Source organism: Mesoplodon densirostris, chromosome 1, assembly GCF_025265405.1.
Source record: "Mesoplodon densirostris isolate mMesDen1 chromosome 1, mMesDen1 primary haplotype, whole genome shotgun sequence".
Classification (NCBI taxonomy): Eukaryota; Metazoa; Chordata; class Mammalia; order Artiodactyla; family Ziphiidae; genus Mesoplodon; species Mesoplodon densirostris.
This window is the reverse complement of record NC_082661.1, coordinates 51180851-51198444: the sequence shown is the minus strand read 5'-3', so window position 1 is coordinate 51198444 and position 17594 is coordinate 51180851. Positions and strand designations below refer to the sequence as shown.

General features: G+C 54.0%; 2 protein-coding genes across 2 annotated transcripts; both read left to right on the top strand.

Annotated features, from left to right (window-relative positions):
- Nucleotides 1-1998: 1998 nt before the first annotated feature.
- On the top strand, nucleotides 1999-4339 carry ADIRF (adipogenesis regulatory factor). Its single transcript, XM_060080036.1, has 3 exons — nucleotides 1999-2158; nucleotides 3880-3942; nucleotides 4147-4339. Exons 1-3 carry the CDS (start codon nucleotides 2098-2100, stop codon nucleotides 4251-4253), a joined length of 231 nt encoding a protein of 76 aa, XP_059936019.1. The 5' UTR covers nucleotides 1999-2097; the 3' UTR covers nucleotides 4254-4339.
- Nucleotides 4340-11802: 7463 nt separating this feature from the next.
- FAM25A (family with sequence similarity 25 member A) lies at nucleotides 11803-16240 on the top strand. The gene is made up of 4 exons (XM_060080147.1): nucleotides 11803-11985; nucleotides 13177-13452; nucleotides 15060-15122; nucleotides 16051-16240. Exons 1-4 carry the CDS (start codon nucleotides 11949-11951, stop codon nucleotides 16182-16184), a joined length of 510 nt encoding a protein of 169 aa, XP_059936130.1. The 5' UTR covers nucleotides 11803-11948; the 3' UTR covers nucleotides 16185-16240.
- Nucleotides 16241-17594: the final 1354 nt, after the last annotated feature.

Sequence of the window (17594 nt, the reverse complement as noted above, 5' to 3'; positions counted from 1 at the left end):
ACCGTAACACTCTGGGGAGATTCTGGTATTGTGCCCCCCACCATCAGGCTTGATGAAGTTGAGGCTTGACGAGGCTCCTTGAGACACTGAGGCTCAGAGAGATGAAGGAACTTGCCCTGGGGGTATTTGCACCCAAGAGGTCTGACTCTGGTGCCTGAGGCTTTACACTCAACTGTCTGTTTTGTCACCTGCTTGCGCCCGGCAGCCCCTCCCAGAGAGGCTGCTGCCTCCCAGTCTCGCTCCTTTGCCCACTGGGCCTGGTGCCAAATAGCAACAGCAGCTCATTGGTGAGCTAACTTGGAGCCGTGTAAAAGGCCTTCCTGGCTAAAGGGACTGGTGCTACTGGTGGTTTTTCAGGAGGGCTGGCAGGCCTCAGGAGGGCAGGCAGGCCTGGGGCAGGGTCTGGGCGGGGCTCCCGGGAGTCCAGGAGGTACCATCAGGCGGCTCTGCAGCGCCTAAGTGCTTGGGGCTGGACCAGGCTCAAGGCCGGGAAGGGCAGGGTGGGGCAGGGCGGGGCAGCTGCTTTGTTAGTCTGCGTTTGGTGTTCCATCCCCCCACCTGATCTCAGCGCCTGCCCCTTCCTCTTGCCCAGGAATCCTTCTCCCTTAATCAATTTCGTGTGTGTGTGTGTGTGTGTGTGTGTGTGTGTGTGTTTCCATATACCCCACACCAGGGTCTGACCCTCCAAGGCTTATCCACCCCTCCCCACGCATTACAGGCAGAGCTTGGGCCAGCCGAGTAGACCTGGGTAGGTGGGAGCTTCCCAGAGCTCCAAAATAGGGGAGACCCCGACGGACGTGCAGAAACAGGCCCAAAGAGGATGAATCAGAGAGCAGCCTTAGAGAGGGACAAGCCGCCGCACCAAGACGCAGAGGGGGTGGCCTCCAGACTCCGAAGGCGGGCTCTGGAGCGGAAGAGCGCTGGGCGGGGTGGGGGCTCGATCTGCACCCTTGAGCGCCAGGATGTTGTGCCTCGAGGGTCGTTTTGCTATTTCTGGGATCCCTGGCTGCCCTACTGACGCACAGGTCACTAACTCCCCTCCCAGCGCCGCCCCTCGTCACCACGCCCCGCGCGCCGGTCCCAGGAGTGGTGACCTGAGAGGCCTGCGGCTTGGCCGCTCCCTTCCTCGCTGTTTGGCCTGGGGTGCTTCCTGCCCAAGTCGTTGGGCTTTGGTGACCGGCAACGATTTCCTTGCCTGGGCTGGACACACACGGGCCGCCCTCTCCGTTACTCCCTCTCCCCCTCAGGCTGCTTGGTCCCCAGCCAGGGTCGCACGCACGCCAGTGACTCGCCCTCTCGGAAGGGGGTGGGATTTACTCGACCATCTCCCCACTGCGCTCCCCCCCCACCCCCTGTCCCAGCAGCGGCTGGGCAGAGGGCCGGTTTTGCAGTGTCCAGGCTGAGTTTGTGGGGACCGCCAGCTCGGCGTGGGTCAGGGCGCTAGGGTTTACAGCCCACCGACTCGGACTTGAGTCCCTGCCATGTGAATTTGGGTGAGACCTAGCTCGCCCTCTGTCCTCAATTTCTTCCTGCAAACTGCTAATAACACCCATTCCAAGAGTTGTGAGGGTTACACAAGAGGCTGTAAGCGTTAGGGCAGCGCCAGGCACAAGGTAAATGCTTAATAAAAGGCAGCTGCTATTGTTAATTACAACTCCAGCCTTGAGATCCTGACCTGGTGCTGACCCCTCGCTCACAGGTTGGGGAATCTTCAGGGTCAAAGAGGAAAAGTCCGGCTGACGCGGTAGAGGGAGATTGGTGCGCCCCCCTCTGCCCCCAGCCGCTCTCTGGACCCCTGATCCAGCCCCTCTGCAGCCCCGAGCCCCGCTCCAGACCCTGGTTGGGGCCTCCGCCTTCCCACTACAGCCGGAGGCCAGGTTGTGCTTTCGGGCCGGCGGGGACTGGAGCAGGGCCCGGTCACTCCCCTGAGCCCGAGTATTGGGAACCGCCCCGCGCCCCCTCCAACCCCCCTCCTTTCGGGGCGGGCCGGCCCTTGGGCGCCTTAAAAACCAGAGCTGGTGCTCGGGTCGCCGCCGCTTTGAGCAGGATCCAACGTCGCTACGATTACCCTGAAGCACCTCGCAGACCCCAGCAGCCATGGCCAGCAAAGGCTTGCAGGACCTGAAGCAGCAAGTGGAGGGGGCGGCCCAGGAAGCGGGTGAGGACAGCGCGCGACCTAGGGCACATACTGGGACCCCCGGGTGGACGCGGGGGTGGGGCTGGGGGCAGAAGCCTGGGGACTGCACAGCCGGAAAGTCGGCGGGCGGTTCTGTCTAGGAAGGGCCCTCTCCTGAGCTGCAGGGACCTGGAAGGACGCCCACCCGGACCAGCCCGGGAATGATGCCTTGAGGGAAGTGGGAGAACAGCAGTGCCTAAGGAGTGGGGCGGGGTGCGGGGTGCGGGGTGGGGAGCGCTTTGGGCATTGCCAGAGCCAATCCGAGGCAGCTGCTGGGCCGGGAGCGGCCCCACCCGGGCCCTCAGGGGAGAGTGAGGGTCCACGAGGAGAGCGCGCTCCGCCACCATGCCTGGTCTCTGCCCGCCAGGTCCCAGAGGCGTACAGAAACAGGATGGGACGGGTGGCTCCAGAATCCCACCGGGCTTTGTTTTGAGCACTCCCCGCCCTCCTCCGAAATACTCATTTCCTCCTAAGTCCTCACGCAGAGGACCTTCCCACCTTCATGCGGGCAGGGCAGGTCCCCAGTCTTAGTTTCTCCACCTCTGGCTCTTTCCCCCTCAGACCTGAGGTTATGCAGCTGGGGGCTGGGGATGGACTGGGCAGTAGGGTATGTAAGGAGACTTCAGCCCCACCAGCGGCAGCTCTTCCAGTCCCAGCTCAGCCTCCCTTGGGACTCCAGCTCCCAGTCTGTCCTACACATATCCCAGTCAACAGACAACACCTAATCCAACCCCCTCCTTCATCAGTGCCCCAAGGAAAGCCCACAGTTGCTCCCCTGAGGCTAAAATGGTACCAGGAAGCCTCTGTCTACAGTACCCTTCCTTCTGGGCCTCGCTTTCCCCATCTGTAAGCTGAGTGCAGAGTCTTCCCTTCCCTGACTGTGCTACGTCAGACAAAGACCCCAGGGACCTCTGTGAGCAGTAGACCCAGGGTCTGCCTGACCCCTGTACCCCCTGGTCCCCAGGGTCTGGGTAAAGCAGGCCCTTTCCTGTTCAGCAGCAAGGATGAGTCAGATCTCTGAAGGCCAGAGCCACCTGTCTGCCTACCGAGCAGGTGGGGACCCACCTGAGCCCCTGGAAACCCTGTTCTTCACAGGCACAAACTCTGGTCTAGAGGAGATAGCCTGACTTTGGAAGTTTCACCTACTTTCCACACTTCGTTTCCTAATGCCTTACGCTGCCTGCTCACGGAGGCACTGGCAGTCATTGCTTGTGTGCCCTCTGGGGAGAGGCACAGGAGAGAGGAGGTAGTGAGAGGGCCTTGCAAAGTAGAAGCCCCGGTGCTCTACATGTGGGAATTCAGGCATCTGGGCCAAGCCTCCGGGGGAGAAGTTGTTAAAGGCGGCAGGGTTCTCCCTGGGCTGTGCCCAGCAGCAGCCACAGCCCAGATGCCAATTCCAGCCTGGCCCAGCCCTGCCTTCCTTCCTCACTTGGATATTTTTGCAGCAATCCTGGAGAGGCAAGGGAAGCAGGCCAGAGGGGAGGAGCCCAGAGTTACAAATGAACAAGAACAACCTGGAGTCATGGAAAGGGATCATGCCCCCTACTCACTGAGTGGCCTTGGTCAAAGAACTTTACCTCAGTGGCATCCATCCCTGGGCCTGTAGGACAGACCACTCTAGAGAACAGATGAGGTTGGCAATGGTGGGGCCCCTGTGGTTGGTGGTATCTCAACAGGGGCTAAAACCAACGTCTCTGTTCTAGTGACGGCGGCTGGAGCAGCAACTCAGCAAGTGGTGGATCAGACCACAGAAACAGGGCAGAAAGGTCTGGTGGGGCTGGTGGGCAGGAGGGTGGACAGCCCCAGCGCGGCCCTGCCCTTCACCCAGCCCTTGCCCAGACACACCCTCTCCTCTGCAGACCCTCTACCAGCATTGCTTCCTGGGGAGGGAGACCCAGGCCAGGCTAACCCTGCAGGGCTGTGGTTCCCCGGGGCCCCGCACTCAACTGCCCTATCCTTTCCTTTCCCAGCCATGGACCAGGTTGCCAAGTCTACCCAGGAAACCATCGACAAGACTGCTAACCAAGCCTCTGAGGCTTTCTCGGGTTTTGGGAAAAAATTCGGCCTCCTGAAATGACAGAAGGGAGACATGGGTGACTCCCTTCCAGGCCCGGAGCTCTAGCAGGCTCTTGGCGGGCCACCTCATTAAAGCACATATGCCTACTCTGTGTCCACTTCATGCCTCCTCCCAAACTGGGCCCAGCCCTCCCTCGCTTAGAGCAGATGCTCGGGTATCCAGAAACTCAGCCCCGACTTCCAGAGTCCTGGCATTCCAAATTCGGAAACCCAGACGGATTGTCCAAGAACTCATTTCCCATGTCTCAACCGTGCGTCCAGACTCCCCCTTATCCGAAGTTCAAGCCCCCATCTAGGTATGTGCCCCTCCCCCGCTCTATTCCCCCTGCCCCCGATTCCAAAACCGCTCCCTCAGCTCCAGGAACCCGCCCCTTCCTAGGAGGGGGTTACTCGGTGCCCAGATCCTGGAGGAGCTCAGCTCTGGGCGGGGGGGCGAAGGGTCCAACGGCACGGGCCTCGGGAACTTCTCCCAGTGAGCTAAGCTGGGGGCGGGGGGCTGGAAGCATCGAGGCATCCCAGGGCCAGGCGCCCTCGAGGACTTCAGGGGGCAGGAATTCTCGGGGAAGAGAGGGGACGCAGGGACGGAGCTTTTGGCCCTCGTCACCCTACGCCGCCCGCCCCGTGTTTGTGCGACTGTCCCACCCGACGCTGAGTCACGGGGCAGGACCGGGAGGGCGAGGACACGCCCCGAAGATCTGAGTCCCACCCAGTTGACTTGTGTTTGGCGCGGTCGCCAGGAGCTCCGCCCAAGACGCGCCCCCCCGGGGGAGGTGCCTGCGGCGCACGGGGCGGTGCACGTGGGCGCGGCGCACGGGGTGGCGCACGTGGGCGTGAAGCGCTGGGACCCGGTGTGTGCGTGCGCGCGCTAGGCCACTCCCTCGGGCACCTCTTCCCTTCCGGATGCGCCTGTACTTTCTGGCCCAGCGCAGAGGCCGGCTTTTTTATCGGGCAGGTTCCCCCAGAGGGTCTAGAGTTCGCGCAAACCTTATTCCCTCCGACCTCCCCAGCACGTGTCCACGTGTCCATGCACGCGATACCAACCCTGGGTAAGTCCTGCTGATGGGTGACTCACTGTTGCCACAGGATAAGGCCCAGCCCTGGCGCCGCGTGCTGGCTGACCTTTTCAAATGAATGCCCGCCACACCTCGGCAGGTGACGTCTCGTTCCGTTTCCCCACCTCCACGGCTTTGCACACACTATTCCCTCTGTCCGTAATGATTTCGTTCTCTTCTGGATGAGCACATACGTAGTCGTGCCGTTTCAACTCACAAATATTGGCTACACGGCACTTCCTAGTTCTGGGGAGATGGAGAAAAAAAACCGTCGTCTTTCCTTCACACGCTGACTCGGGGCCGGCTTTCCCAGAGGCTTTCCAGACATGGCAGCAGGGGGCAGTGTCGTCGTGTCCACCCCCATCCCTCCCCTTCACATCCTCCCAGGTGACCTTTCCCTTCTCCAATCTGAGATCCCTCCCAAGGAAGCAACAGGTCTCCTCCCTAACTCTTAGCATCTCTCACCCGCACCCCAGGGCCAGGCCCAGTTCCATGCTTGGTTCCTGTTGCTGACTGTCCCCTAAAGAAGGGCTCAGCTAGTCTGCAAAATGGGCCAAGGCCTAAAGGGAAGGTCCTTGAAGAGATACCTGGGGTAATCTGCAGGTGCTTCCAGCATCTCCAGGAGCCCCTGCCCCCAGGAGAGGATGCCAGGGTTGGGAGAGACCACCTGGGGCCACAGCAGGAGGCAGGTGGGGCTGGACTGGCAGAGCCCTCACATTTTTCTGGAATGCATCCTTCCCCTGCCTGACTCAGGAGAAATTCCAATTGGCCCAACAATCCCTCTTCATCCTGTTCTCCTTGGGAGTGTCGGCCTTAGGGCTGGATGTGTGAGCCAGCTCAGGCCAAGGCGAGGAGGGCCAGGAGCCTTCTAGGAAAGGTTTTTCAGCCTCAAAAAAAAAAAAAAAAAAAACCAAGGAAGAAGCATTTTCTCCTATTCCACTAAACATTTTTGTGTCTAGAAATGATTCTTAGAACTCTGGCAGCTACTTCTAACCACAGGAGGAGCAAGCCTAAGGAAAAGCCAACTTGCTGATTAGGGCCGAGCAGAAATATAGAAAGAACCTGGATCCCAAGTTACTTTATTCAGTCCCTAACTTAACCAGTCCTGCAGCTGCCAGGAGCTAGGTGAGAGGATCAGTTTCCTCATTGTTTGAGCCGCTGTGAATTAGGTTTTCTATTGCAAACAAAAGCTTAAATCCTGATGTTACCTTGATGCTAAGGTCCTGTGTTTGCCGGCCTCACCCACCTCCCCAGCCTCCTCCCCCAACACGCCCTCCCTCTCTGCCTCAGCCACGTTAACCCTTGTTCATTTCCCTTGACCTTGTGCTTCTGCTCATCTCAGTCTTTGCATGAGCCCTTTTTTTCTACCCGGAATGCTGTCCATCCTCCGTCATTAACCACCCTGGTCCAAGTTGCTCCTGCTCTTTCATCCTTCAGATCTCAGCTTCCCTGATCCTCCCCCAGCATATACACAGAATGGGTCTGGCTACTGCCAATACGTTCTCACACCCACTGTACTTCTTTTCCACGGTTATATACTAATGAGTCGCTCTCCTGTGTGCTTCACTGTGATGGTTGTCCACGGGTTGCAGCCAAGTCCCTTCTACTGATTAGTGCACACCCAGAGCCTAGAGTGGGGCTCTGGCAACATCTGTCACATGAATGCAGGGATGACGGTCCTTTGGTTCTCCTACCAGAAAACAGAGTTGACACATTGTCAGGTTCACCATGGTGCCATCTCCTACAATGCAGCCCCTTCCACAAACCCTGCCGCCATGCAGCTGATGCTCCCATGCACCGTGCAAACGCCTGTTTCTGTGTGCCTCTATTCCCCCAACACTGAGCCCTGGGGCGCAGGGCCAGGTTGGACTTGTCTTTGGTCCTATGTCTGGGACAAGGTGGGCATGGTGCTGGGGAGCCATGGGAGCTTATAGGAGTCCAGGCCTGTCTCCGTGAGGTTCATGAAGCTAGCTGAGCCCAGGTGGGCTGAGAAGAAGGCAGCGTTGGCCACTGCCCCTGTTGGGTCTTGGTCAAATCTCCAAAGATTAATTCTTCCATTAGCAATTCCTCAGATAGTTCCTAATTCTCCAAATCCCAGTTCTCCAACTAACCAAACACAAAGTCACTAACATCACATTTTGGTTCCACTGGACTTCTCAGCTCTGATTCCCATCAAATTACAGATGAGAAGGGGCAGAGTTTTCTGCTTTCCACCTTCTCTCCTTTTCTCCTATTTTGTTTTTGTTGTTGTTAGTTGTCTCATTTCTACTTTGTGAAAACACATAGCATTTGCATCCCATTCCTCCACACCTTTGTTCTGTCTTAGATCTGCAACTGAAAATATTAGAAGCGCTCTGCCATTCCTTCTGCTGAAATGTTTTCTGTTATCTCTTGGTTGGTTGGAGTTAGTCCTCTAAAAGTTTCCTCAAGAATGAAATATTTTCAGACGAATTGAGAAGACATCTGGGATCTGAGCTGAGAATTGTTATAGCTAGGCCCCCTGGGTTATTGCAGTGTTTCCATGAGGGTTCACAGTGTCCTATTTTTGTGTATGACATTTTCTATTTTTTTAAAAAAAGGTTAAAAAGTTAAAAATTTTTTTAAAAAAGGACTCATGTGAACCATATTCTGAGTTCTTAAATGTGTGGTAATGTTCGTCTGTAGCCTTTATACTTTATCCTCAACTGGGTTTGAAATTTACATCTCACACTTTTTTCCATGAGCATCTTCTAGGTATGGCTGCCCCACTTTCTGCCACAGAAGGTTGAGTGGTCCCTAGCAGTCTGATTTCTAATTCACTGGAATTTCTAATAAGTGACTTGATCTTTCTGGCTGGCTGGCTTTCTTTATCTTTTTTTATTGAAATATAGTTGATTTACAATGTTATGTTAGTTTTAGTTTTGTATATGATTCAGTTACATATACAAAAGTGATTCAATTACATATACATATTTTTTCAGATTCTTTTCCATTATAGGTTATTGCAAGATATTAAATATAGTTCCTTGTGCTATGCACTAGACCCTTGTTGTTTATCTATTTTATATATAGTAGTGTGTATTAATCCCAAACTCCTAATCTGTCCCTCTCACCCCTTTGCCTTTAAGGTACAATAATTTTTTTAGGGTTCGTCTCAGTGATGATTGTTCTGGTTCAGTTTTCCCTAGTATGCTGTTTGCCCTTTCCATATTGATTCTAGATTTCTTTTATTTCAGGAACATTTCTTAATTGTATTTTTAGATATTTGCTCTGTTGCATTGCTTGGCTTTCTTCTTTGGGAATTCCAGTTGTGGGCACAAAGGTTTCTACCTTCCACATCTGCCATTATCTCCCAAACACTGTGTATGTCTTTAATATGACTCCTTCTTTTGTCTTTGCTTTTTTTCATTTCTGTTCCCATAGGTACCTACTGTGGCTCCTTCTAGTTTAGTCTTCATTTCTGCAATGGTTTGTTTTACCTTTTTTCTTCTGTTTTATTCCAGAGTTATGTAAGTTCCTATTCTGCCTGCTCCTGTCGTCTGCCATCCCATCCCTGAATTTTGGTATTTCTGTTTTACAGTCTTCCTTCATAACTACTAATGCTTTTTATTAAGTGTCTTATTTTCTTTCTAAAATTCATGTTGGAGTTTAATTCACGTTAGGTAATAATTTTCATGTGCCTCCTTTGAAGCACACTGTTTTGTGGGATTTCTTTGTTTGTGATGGTGTTTTGGTATTCTTTTTCATATATAAAAAATAGTATGTTTTTACTGTTAGGTAGAAGAAAAGTGAAGTCAAAACTGCATATCTCTGGTATGCTATCCTTCCTGTAAAGAAAGAAGGAGGATGCAAGAAAATATGCAGGGCACATGTCTCTGCATATTTGTGGGAAGAAAATGCAGGAGGATAAACCAGAATCAGAGAGACCAGTTATCTACACGGGACAGGTGGGAAGGCAGTGGAAAGGACGGAATGACAACAAGGTAGCAGAGATGAGGAGAGAGTGACACGTAACTTCAGAAAAGTTAATTTTTTTTTTAAAGAGCTTCAAATGCTTAGCTTTTTATTTATTCATTTATTTGTTTATTTAATTTTGGCTGTGTTGGGTCTTCGCTTCTGTGCGAGGGCTTTCTCTAGTTGTGGCTAGTGGGGGCCACTCTTCATCACAGTGTGCGGGCCTCTCACTATCGCGGCCTCTCTTGTTGCGGAGCACAGGCTCCAGATGCGCAGGCTCAGTAGTTGTGGCTCACGGGCCTAGTTGCGCCGCGGCATGTGGGATCCTCCCAGACCAGGGCTCGAACCCGTGTCCCCTGCATTAGCAGGCAGATTCTCAACCACTGCGCCACCAGGGAAGCCCAGAAAAGTTAAATTTGATGTGTGAGTTGGTGATGGGCTTTTAAAAATTCTTCCTGTGTTCTTGTTGCCCCATAGAGTTTCAGGAAGGAGAAATGGGCTGAATTAAGGATTAAGCTGCAGCCACATTGCTTCCAGACTTAGAAGTCTGGCAGGTTGAGCTGGTGTTCTCTCTTTGCTGAGAATCCACATCCTCTCCTCCCTGCCCTTGCCCTGGTAACCTGCCTCTTGAACTGCATCACCCGGGCTCCCTCACCCTCAGGACTTGGTTGGGTTCAGCCAATGGGGGATATTGAAAGGAGATGGAGAAGAAGAGGAGAGGAATTTATTCCTCCTGCTTCCTCCTTGCTGGGCGTGGTTGGGCAGTGACCCTCTTCCTCTGCTGACAGCTGCAGCTCCTGTCTGCTGACCCTCTCCTACAGCTGCAGCTCTCTTCGGGGTCTACAGCCCCTCCAGGCCCAGGGAGGAAACAACTCCCACTGCTCCTGGTCGCTGGGGGCCTCGCCATCCCTCATTGGTTCCCTTAAGTTTGTCCACACCTTTGTGAACTGTCCCTTCCCTCAGGTATCCCGTTGATGTGCCCTCTGATTTTTTCCGGAACCCCGACTGACACCCATGGATGTATGAGTGCTGATCTGCTGGGGAAGTCTTCCTTTGGTGACTGACAAACCAAGTCTCCAGGAGTCTAGTCTCCCTGTGGCTGGGAGGGGTCTGTATGTGCAAGATATGTGGGCTGTATATACTGGGAGCTCAAGTCCATGAAGCAGAAGTAGGAGAAAGCATAGGCAGGATGACGGTCATAAAACTCTTGACATTCATGGCATTTGAAGTTCAAATCACAGGAGAAAAAAAAATCATCATGCCTCAGACATAAGACAGCCCTAAGTATTTAAGTACTCACAGTTTTTTGTTTTGTTTTTTTTCAGAATTATTACGTGCTCAGTTGGCAAATTGCTGTTTGAAAAATTGACTGTCCTGACTTGATGATGTAGTCAGCTGGTCCTTTGCCAGACTGGGTTGTTGAGCAGATTCTACTTGGAGAATTAGTTGACTCTTGTCAAGGCTCGATTCTCCCTGCCCCAAGTGCAGGACTTGACCTTCTGACTCAGGACAGGCTGACATGGGTGCCTGTGTTCAAGGCCTGCTCTGTTGGGGCCCAGCATGGGCCAGGCTTCTTCCAAGATGGGGTGGTTCCCACCTGAGTCAGTCATCTCAACCTCACCCAGGCAAGTAACACTGCTCACTGCCGGAGTCACCCAACCCCTCAGACCAGAATCCCGGTTAGGAGGGTCTTGGGCTGTCCTAGTTTCTTTGGCTGGGAGCCGCAGATGGGCTGGGCTGAGCTGAGAGGACAGGAAGCTGGTCAGAGCTAGAGTGGGAAGGCCTGTGGGACTAGATGTGGGCCAGAGCACCAAGGTCTGGGGCCCAAGTCCAGTCTTGGGCCGCTTGGCCTCTCCAGCTCTCTTGCCTTCCCCCTGTTGGGCATTTGGGATCTGTGCCTGAACCCAGCCTTGCCAGGAGATCTGGGGCCATGGTGTGTTGTCACTGGAGTCTGGGTGCTCACACTGGGGCCATGCAGTAAGGAGGAGAGGGTCCCATGTGCAGGGGGGATAGGGTGAAGGCAACAGCAGTCTGACAGGGAGGGAAAAAGTGCAGCCGGAGTCCTGCTGGGTGGCCAAGCCCTGATCAGGGCCTGTCGAGGAGCTGGTGAGCTCCTGAGGAGAGGGGGATGGTGAAGAGTACCCCAGGGTGGGCCCTGGTGGGGAGGGGTCGTGGGGTCTGGAAGCCATCCCAGACCTGGTGGGTGACACTGCCATCCTGACAGGGAGCCTGGCGCAAAGGACCCCTCTGGGGGTGGGGGACACACGCACGTCAGAGAAAACAGGGAAGGGGTTCTGATGGGCCTAGGGAGCATCTCTGTGGGTCTCTCAGACCAGTTCGCACCAGCCATGTCCCAGGAGTGCCCCTACCCTTGGCAGCATTGTCCTGATACTGTGAGCAGAGCTTTCTGGTGTTTGGCTGTGGCCCGGGGAGGCCAGAGTCATCTGGACCTGCTTAAGCTCCAGGGCGCTCACTGTCATGGCCCCTTCTGAGTCCACAGGGTCTTGCATATATATTTATAAAACTTGCAAGAGAGTAGTAGTGTATTTTTTCTTACAGGGACTCTCCAGATTGTTTAAGACTTGATCTACTCCTGCCAGTGGCACGTGTGGGGCTGTGGCCTTGTGACCCAGAGTTCCTGCTGCCTACAGCATCCACTGCCCACCCCAGGCGGGCCGCCCACTGCCCAGGGCCTTCCGGTACCACTCAGGATGTGGGAGGGCCTCAGCTCCATAAAGCCTGTGTCAGGTAAATACTAATTAGACCCCACCATACCCTCCTGGACCTGTCTGAGCGATGAGGGAGCCTACAAGGGGGGAGCAGCCTCAAACTCCTGCCCCAGGCCTGGACTTTTTGAGTAGGGCCTTGGGAGGGCCTTTCCTCCATGACTCCTGGCCAGTGGCGGCGGGTCCCATCTCCAGGCCCTCTCACTCCAAGGCAGGCTCATACCCCTGCCACTCTTTGCTCCACCCACTGGTTGGTCAGGGCTCACTGCCGAGCAGCCGCTCCCTAGCACATCAGTGACGAGGGGGTGGGAACAAAAGTTTACCAAGAGTTTGCACGCATAGTTCCAGCAGCTGTCAGTGACAAGGCCAGGCAGGCATGGATGCCCCCATTTTATAGATGAGGAAACTGAGGCTCAGGCTGGGCTAGTGACTAAGGGAAGCAGCATGTGGTATGTGACTTGAGGCATCTCCCTCCATCCTAAGTAACTAGGGAGGCAGCCTGGCTCCCTAAGCATGTGTGTGGTGCATCAGGGGCTAGTAGAGCTGCTTTCTGGGAACTCTTGCTACGGCCAGAAGCACCTCCCCAGATGGTAGTGGGGTCCTCCATCTACTCCCCTAGAAGCGCCTGGGTGGGCACTGCTGACTTCACAGGGCTCCCCTGAGAGACCAGGCCCCAAGGCGCAGGGCGGGCTGGGTTCCCTCACATGCTGGCTACCTCAGTGCTGGGTCACTCAGGTGCTCCCATGTGTGAGAACCAGGTGACTGCAAGCCAGGGATGACTAGGCTTCTGGTCAGTGTTGTGTCCTCCTCTGCCTTGGGCCAGGCATGGCCCTGACTCCTCCTGCCCCCCAGCCTGTCCAGGAGAGGCTGCACAGCCACTCTCCAGAACTGAGGTCCTTGGCAACGGGGAGGGCAGCGGCCGCCATTACACTTGTATTCCTGGCCTGAGGGGCCACCCAGGTCCCCAGGCCCACAAAACCCTAAATCCTTGATTAGGTCACTCTGGAGACTGTGGGCAGTGGGCTGGAAGTCCTAGCCCTTGTCTAGGTACCATGCCTAGGCTGCGGGGAGCCTAGGGGGCTGGCAGGGCTGCAGTCCCCAAATGCCTCTCATCCCACAGGGCACTCGGGCCTCTTGCCTTGGGGTAGGGGCATGTCCCAGAGCTGACCCCTCTGTCCAGCCTCACCCTGCTCCCTGTCCCTGCCCCTCACAGGGTCCCAGGATATGGGGTGTGTGGGTCTCATGCTGCCAGAGGGGCGCTGCCCCAGCCACAGCGCTGGGGTGGCTCCACCCAGCTTCTTCCTCCTGCCGTCTGTGCTGACTCACCACCGGGACCAGGGCTCGTGCCCCAGAGCCCAGCCAGGCAGACTGGTTCAGGCCCCAGCATCCTGCTTGATTACCACCTGTCGCTGCACAATGTTGGGAGGCCTGGGGAAGCTTGCCGCCGAGGGTCTGGCCCACCGCACTGAGAAGGCCACCGAGAAAGCTGGTAAGGACCCCGAGGCTCCTTTCCACCTGCACCGTTCCTGCCACTGGGGGATTGGGACAGACTCGACTGGGCCTGTGCTGATCCCAGCAGGACTGGGGCAGGCCTTGACCCCATGGGGCACTGAGGCTGATCAGCCGCATAGGGACAGGATGGAGGTGGGGGGCTATGGAAGCTGAGGAAGGTACCTCGGGGAGGAGCCATGAGGGGTGCACTGCCCCAAGCAACCCTCCCTGTCAGCCCTGCTCTGCCCCCTGGGCTTGATACATTCCTGGGGTCTGTGGCTGAGGCCGGGAGGGGGCAGCTCAGAGGAGGCCCCTGGTGGCGAGAGGGGAGCCAGGGTGCTGGGTGAGCAGCTGGTGGCTTAAATCCGTCCCTCTGGAAAGCAGGGAGGGGCCCTTCAGTATTAAAACAAACTATTCCGAGTATCCTATACAGAATAAGGAAGATGGAGTTTAATTTTTAGCATAACTTTAAAGCTTCAAAGATTTCTTGCTTAAGAAACCACCAAGTCTGATTCTGTTCAAAGTCAGTCCCCAGGGTTTACACAAAGGACGTTTTCAGTTTCTTCAAAGTCCCCAGGGGCTTCCCTGGTGGCACAGTGGTTAAGAATCCGCCTGCCAGTGCAGGGGACAAGGGTTCGAGCCCTGGTCCGGGAAGGTCCCACATGCCGGGGGACAACTAAGCCCGTGTGTCACAGCTACCGAGCCTGTGCTCCAGAGCCCGCGAGCCACAATTACTGAAGCCCGCGTGCCTAGAGCCCGTGCTCCGCAACAAGAGAAGCCACCGCAATGAGAAGCCCGTGCAACGAAGACCCAATGCAGCCAAAAAAACCCACAAAAAACCCAGAAATCCTTTTTTGTACGTCAGCCGCTGGATGCAGGGAGGCTGATCCAGGCCCCACTTGTTGGACGTTTTGTGAACAACAGCTTGTGCCGGAGTTTGCTGTTCTCTTTCTAAAGGGCTGCAAACCTGTCTGTGTTTCATTTGAACTTTGCAGCTGCTGTTTAGCACCCCCTTTCTTTTCACCAACTCTCTGAGTGCTATGTCACTCCCAATCTGCACACGAGGGACCCAAGTGGTGGAGGTGATTCTAGGAGGTAGAAGCTGAGCCAGGTCTTCTGACCGTGGCGTCTTCCAGGGTTAGCCCGTTACCAACCTGGGAGGGCAGAGAATTTCGTGGTGCTGGAGGAGTTGCTCTGGGGAGCTTGGTGCTGCCGGAGGGAGCTTTGACATTCAGCCTCCCACTGCAGCGCAGCCTCCGTCCGGCCACAGGCAGGACCGCAGCTCGCCTGAGAGGCCTGGTGACCTGGGAAACACGTCCGGCCTTGGCTCCAGGTCCCTCGTTGGCATTCCAGGCCTCGCTGGCCAAGGGGCATGGAGAGCCCTGCGCCTTTACCTGGCTTACTCAGCTTATCTCCTGCCAGCCGGGCCCCTCTCCCGTCTCTGAAGGAAGCCAGCTGGGGGCCCTTCATGGGAGCAGCTTGTCCTGTCCTGGCAGGGGCAGTATCCCCGAGCCCCTTCCAGGGTATCCAGGGTTGTCTGGGTCCTGCTGTGAGGACAGGCAGCTTACACTGTGCTCTCACTCTGGGCTTGTCTCATTGTTTCAGTTGACATCGTGGAGGGAGTGGTGAAGGAGGCGGTGGAGCCTGCCAAGGAGGCTGGAGAGAATGGTACGGCCAAGGTCGGGGCGGGGAAGGAGGGAAGCTGGGTGCTGGCAGCAGCCTGATCCTTGCCTAACCAGATCACACCTTGACCCCAGTGTGGCATCCTTTCAGTTGGTGTATAGTTATCTGTGCTCATCTGAGGTCACAGGCCATATTTTGCTAAAGCAAGTTCCATCTAGACAGTCCTCTCTGTGGAATGTTAAGAGGATGACATCACAAAAGACCAGGTGCAGGCATGCTGGAACAAAACATTTGAGACATAAAATCATATATTTACACGAATACATATTTCCATAAATGTTTATATGTTTGTGCTGTGAGTATCACTATGTAAAAAAAAAAGCACGTGTATATCTCACTCCTTACAACAAAATAGATTCCGGATAGATTAGGACTTAAATAGAAATACATGAAATTATTAAATTGATAGAAGAGAACATAGATTTTGGCATAATCTCAGAGGAGGGAGGATCTTTTTAACGATGACAAAATCCAACAGCTATAAAGGAAATACTAGGTACATTGGACAATATAAAACTTCAAAATTTTCCATAGTGGAAAAAAAAACTGTAAGCCAAACCAAAAGAAAAACAACAAACTGGGCAAAAATATTTGTAGTAGAAATGATAAACCAATATAAAAATGACCCAAAGATATAAACAGGCAGTTCACAGAAAAATGAAGCATGAGTAGGTAGTACACCCACAAGCAGATGCTCTCTCACTAACAGTTGGAGAAATGCAAGCTGTTTGGAGAAATAAAAGCAAATTTGAATGCATTCCTCCAGGAGCTGTGCTGCCCTCTGCCCACAGACTCCTCCAGGGCATGACCGGGCAAGCCTGCCACATCCCACAGGCCACTCCAGGTGACTCCAACCCAGAGAGTGACTTGAATTGTTTACTTTGCTCACCTGGATATCCTTTCTTCCTGACAGCAATTGTTGAAGCTTTAAAAAAGACCCATGAGACAGGGGACAAAGTGGTAAAGGAAGTCACTGAGACGGTGACCAACACAGTCACAAATGCTGTCACGCACGCAGCAGAAGGCCTGGGCAAACTGGGACAGTGAGCATGCCTGCCACCAGCAGGCTCTTCCTGAATCGCAATAAAAAGCTGTGAAATGTGTACACTGAGCCCTGGGTTTGTTCCTGTTTGCGTGGAAACATTGTGTTATGTCCCGAGTGTCCACTCTTCAGGGACAAGAGGCCAGCACCTTGGCACCCACTGGGGGTCAGGTAAGTCCCTGTGATAAATCAGATGTGCTGCTCTCACGTTATGACTGCTTATGTCAGCAAGGAGCTCTTGAGAACTGTTAGTGTCTGTGCTACATTTCTTAAAAGCCTATTTCCGCAGTAGCTATACACAGCTTTCAGACACCTCAGTGCTTCAAGGACACCCCAAGGGAGGACCACAGTTCAGCTTATGTGTTCCTTGCGTTTTCCTTGAAATATTCTTACAGCAATCAGGGAAGGTAACAGACCAACCTGACTGAGGGGTTAGCTGGGCAGGCCCAGGCAGTTGAGCTGCTTCATGTTCTGAAAGAGGCTTCAGAGAAACGTTTCTGCTGGACAGTCACAGAATCAGGTCATGGAGAAACTGAGGCCACTGCCTGTTGGCTGCTGGAGCTGCTGTCAGGTCTCTACTCAGAGACTTGGGTTAGGCCTAACTGGCGGTAGTGGGTCAGAACGCCGGCCCTTCTCTCCTTCCTGCCACGAGTGAGTCAGTACCATTAAAGTTAAACATGTTTAAATAGCATTTAGCTTAACATTTTGGATTAAAGAAAAAGGAAATGACTTGTAAAGATATGGCATTGCTTATTTATCCTGCTGGAAGTTACTTGTTCTTAGGGGAAATTAGAAGAAAAGGTGTTTTGTGGAATGAGTTAGTTGCTCCCCATATTTCTGGTGTTCTTTCAGAATTGGTTTCACACGTTTCTGAACGGCCCAGGAATAGCCAGTGTTCTGGCTTGGAACATTCGCTATTGTCCAGCTAGATATGGACCTTATATCTTGATTTGGGTTCTAATGACTTTTGAGTTCTCCCAATCCAAACCCAAGCTCAAAAGGATGTGGAGGGCTTCCCTGGTGGCGCGGTGGTTGAGAGTCTGCCTGTTGGTGCAGGGGGTGTGGGTTCGTGCCTCGGTCTGGGAGGATCCCACATGCTGCGGAGCGGCTGGGCCCGTGAGCTATGGATTGTGGGTGGCAGTGTCAACCAGAACAGCCTCTTTGTTTGTTTTTTTAAATTTTAGGAGGCAAATGAAGTTTTTTTAACTTTCTGCAGGGTTTTTGTTTGTAAATTTTTATTGGGGTATAATTGATTTACAATGTTGTATTAGTTTCAGGTGTACAGCGAAGTGAATCTGTTATACAAATATATACACTCTTTTTTTAGATTCTTTTCCCATATAGGCCATAACAGAGTATTGACCGGAACAGCCTCTTTGGATGGCAGTTTCTCTTACCAGACTTTATTCTTCGGG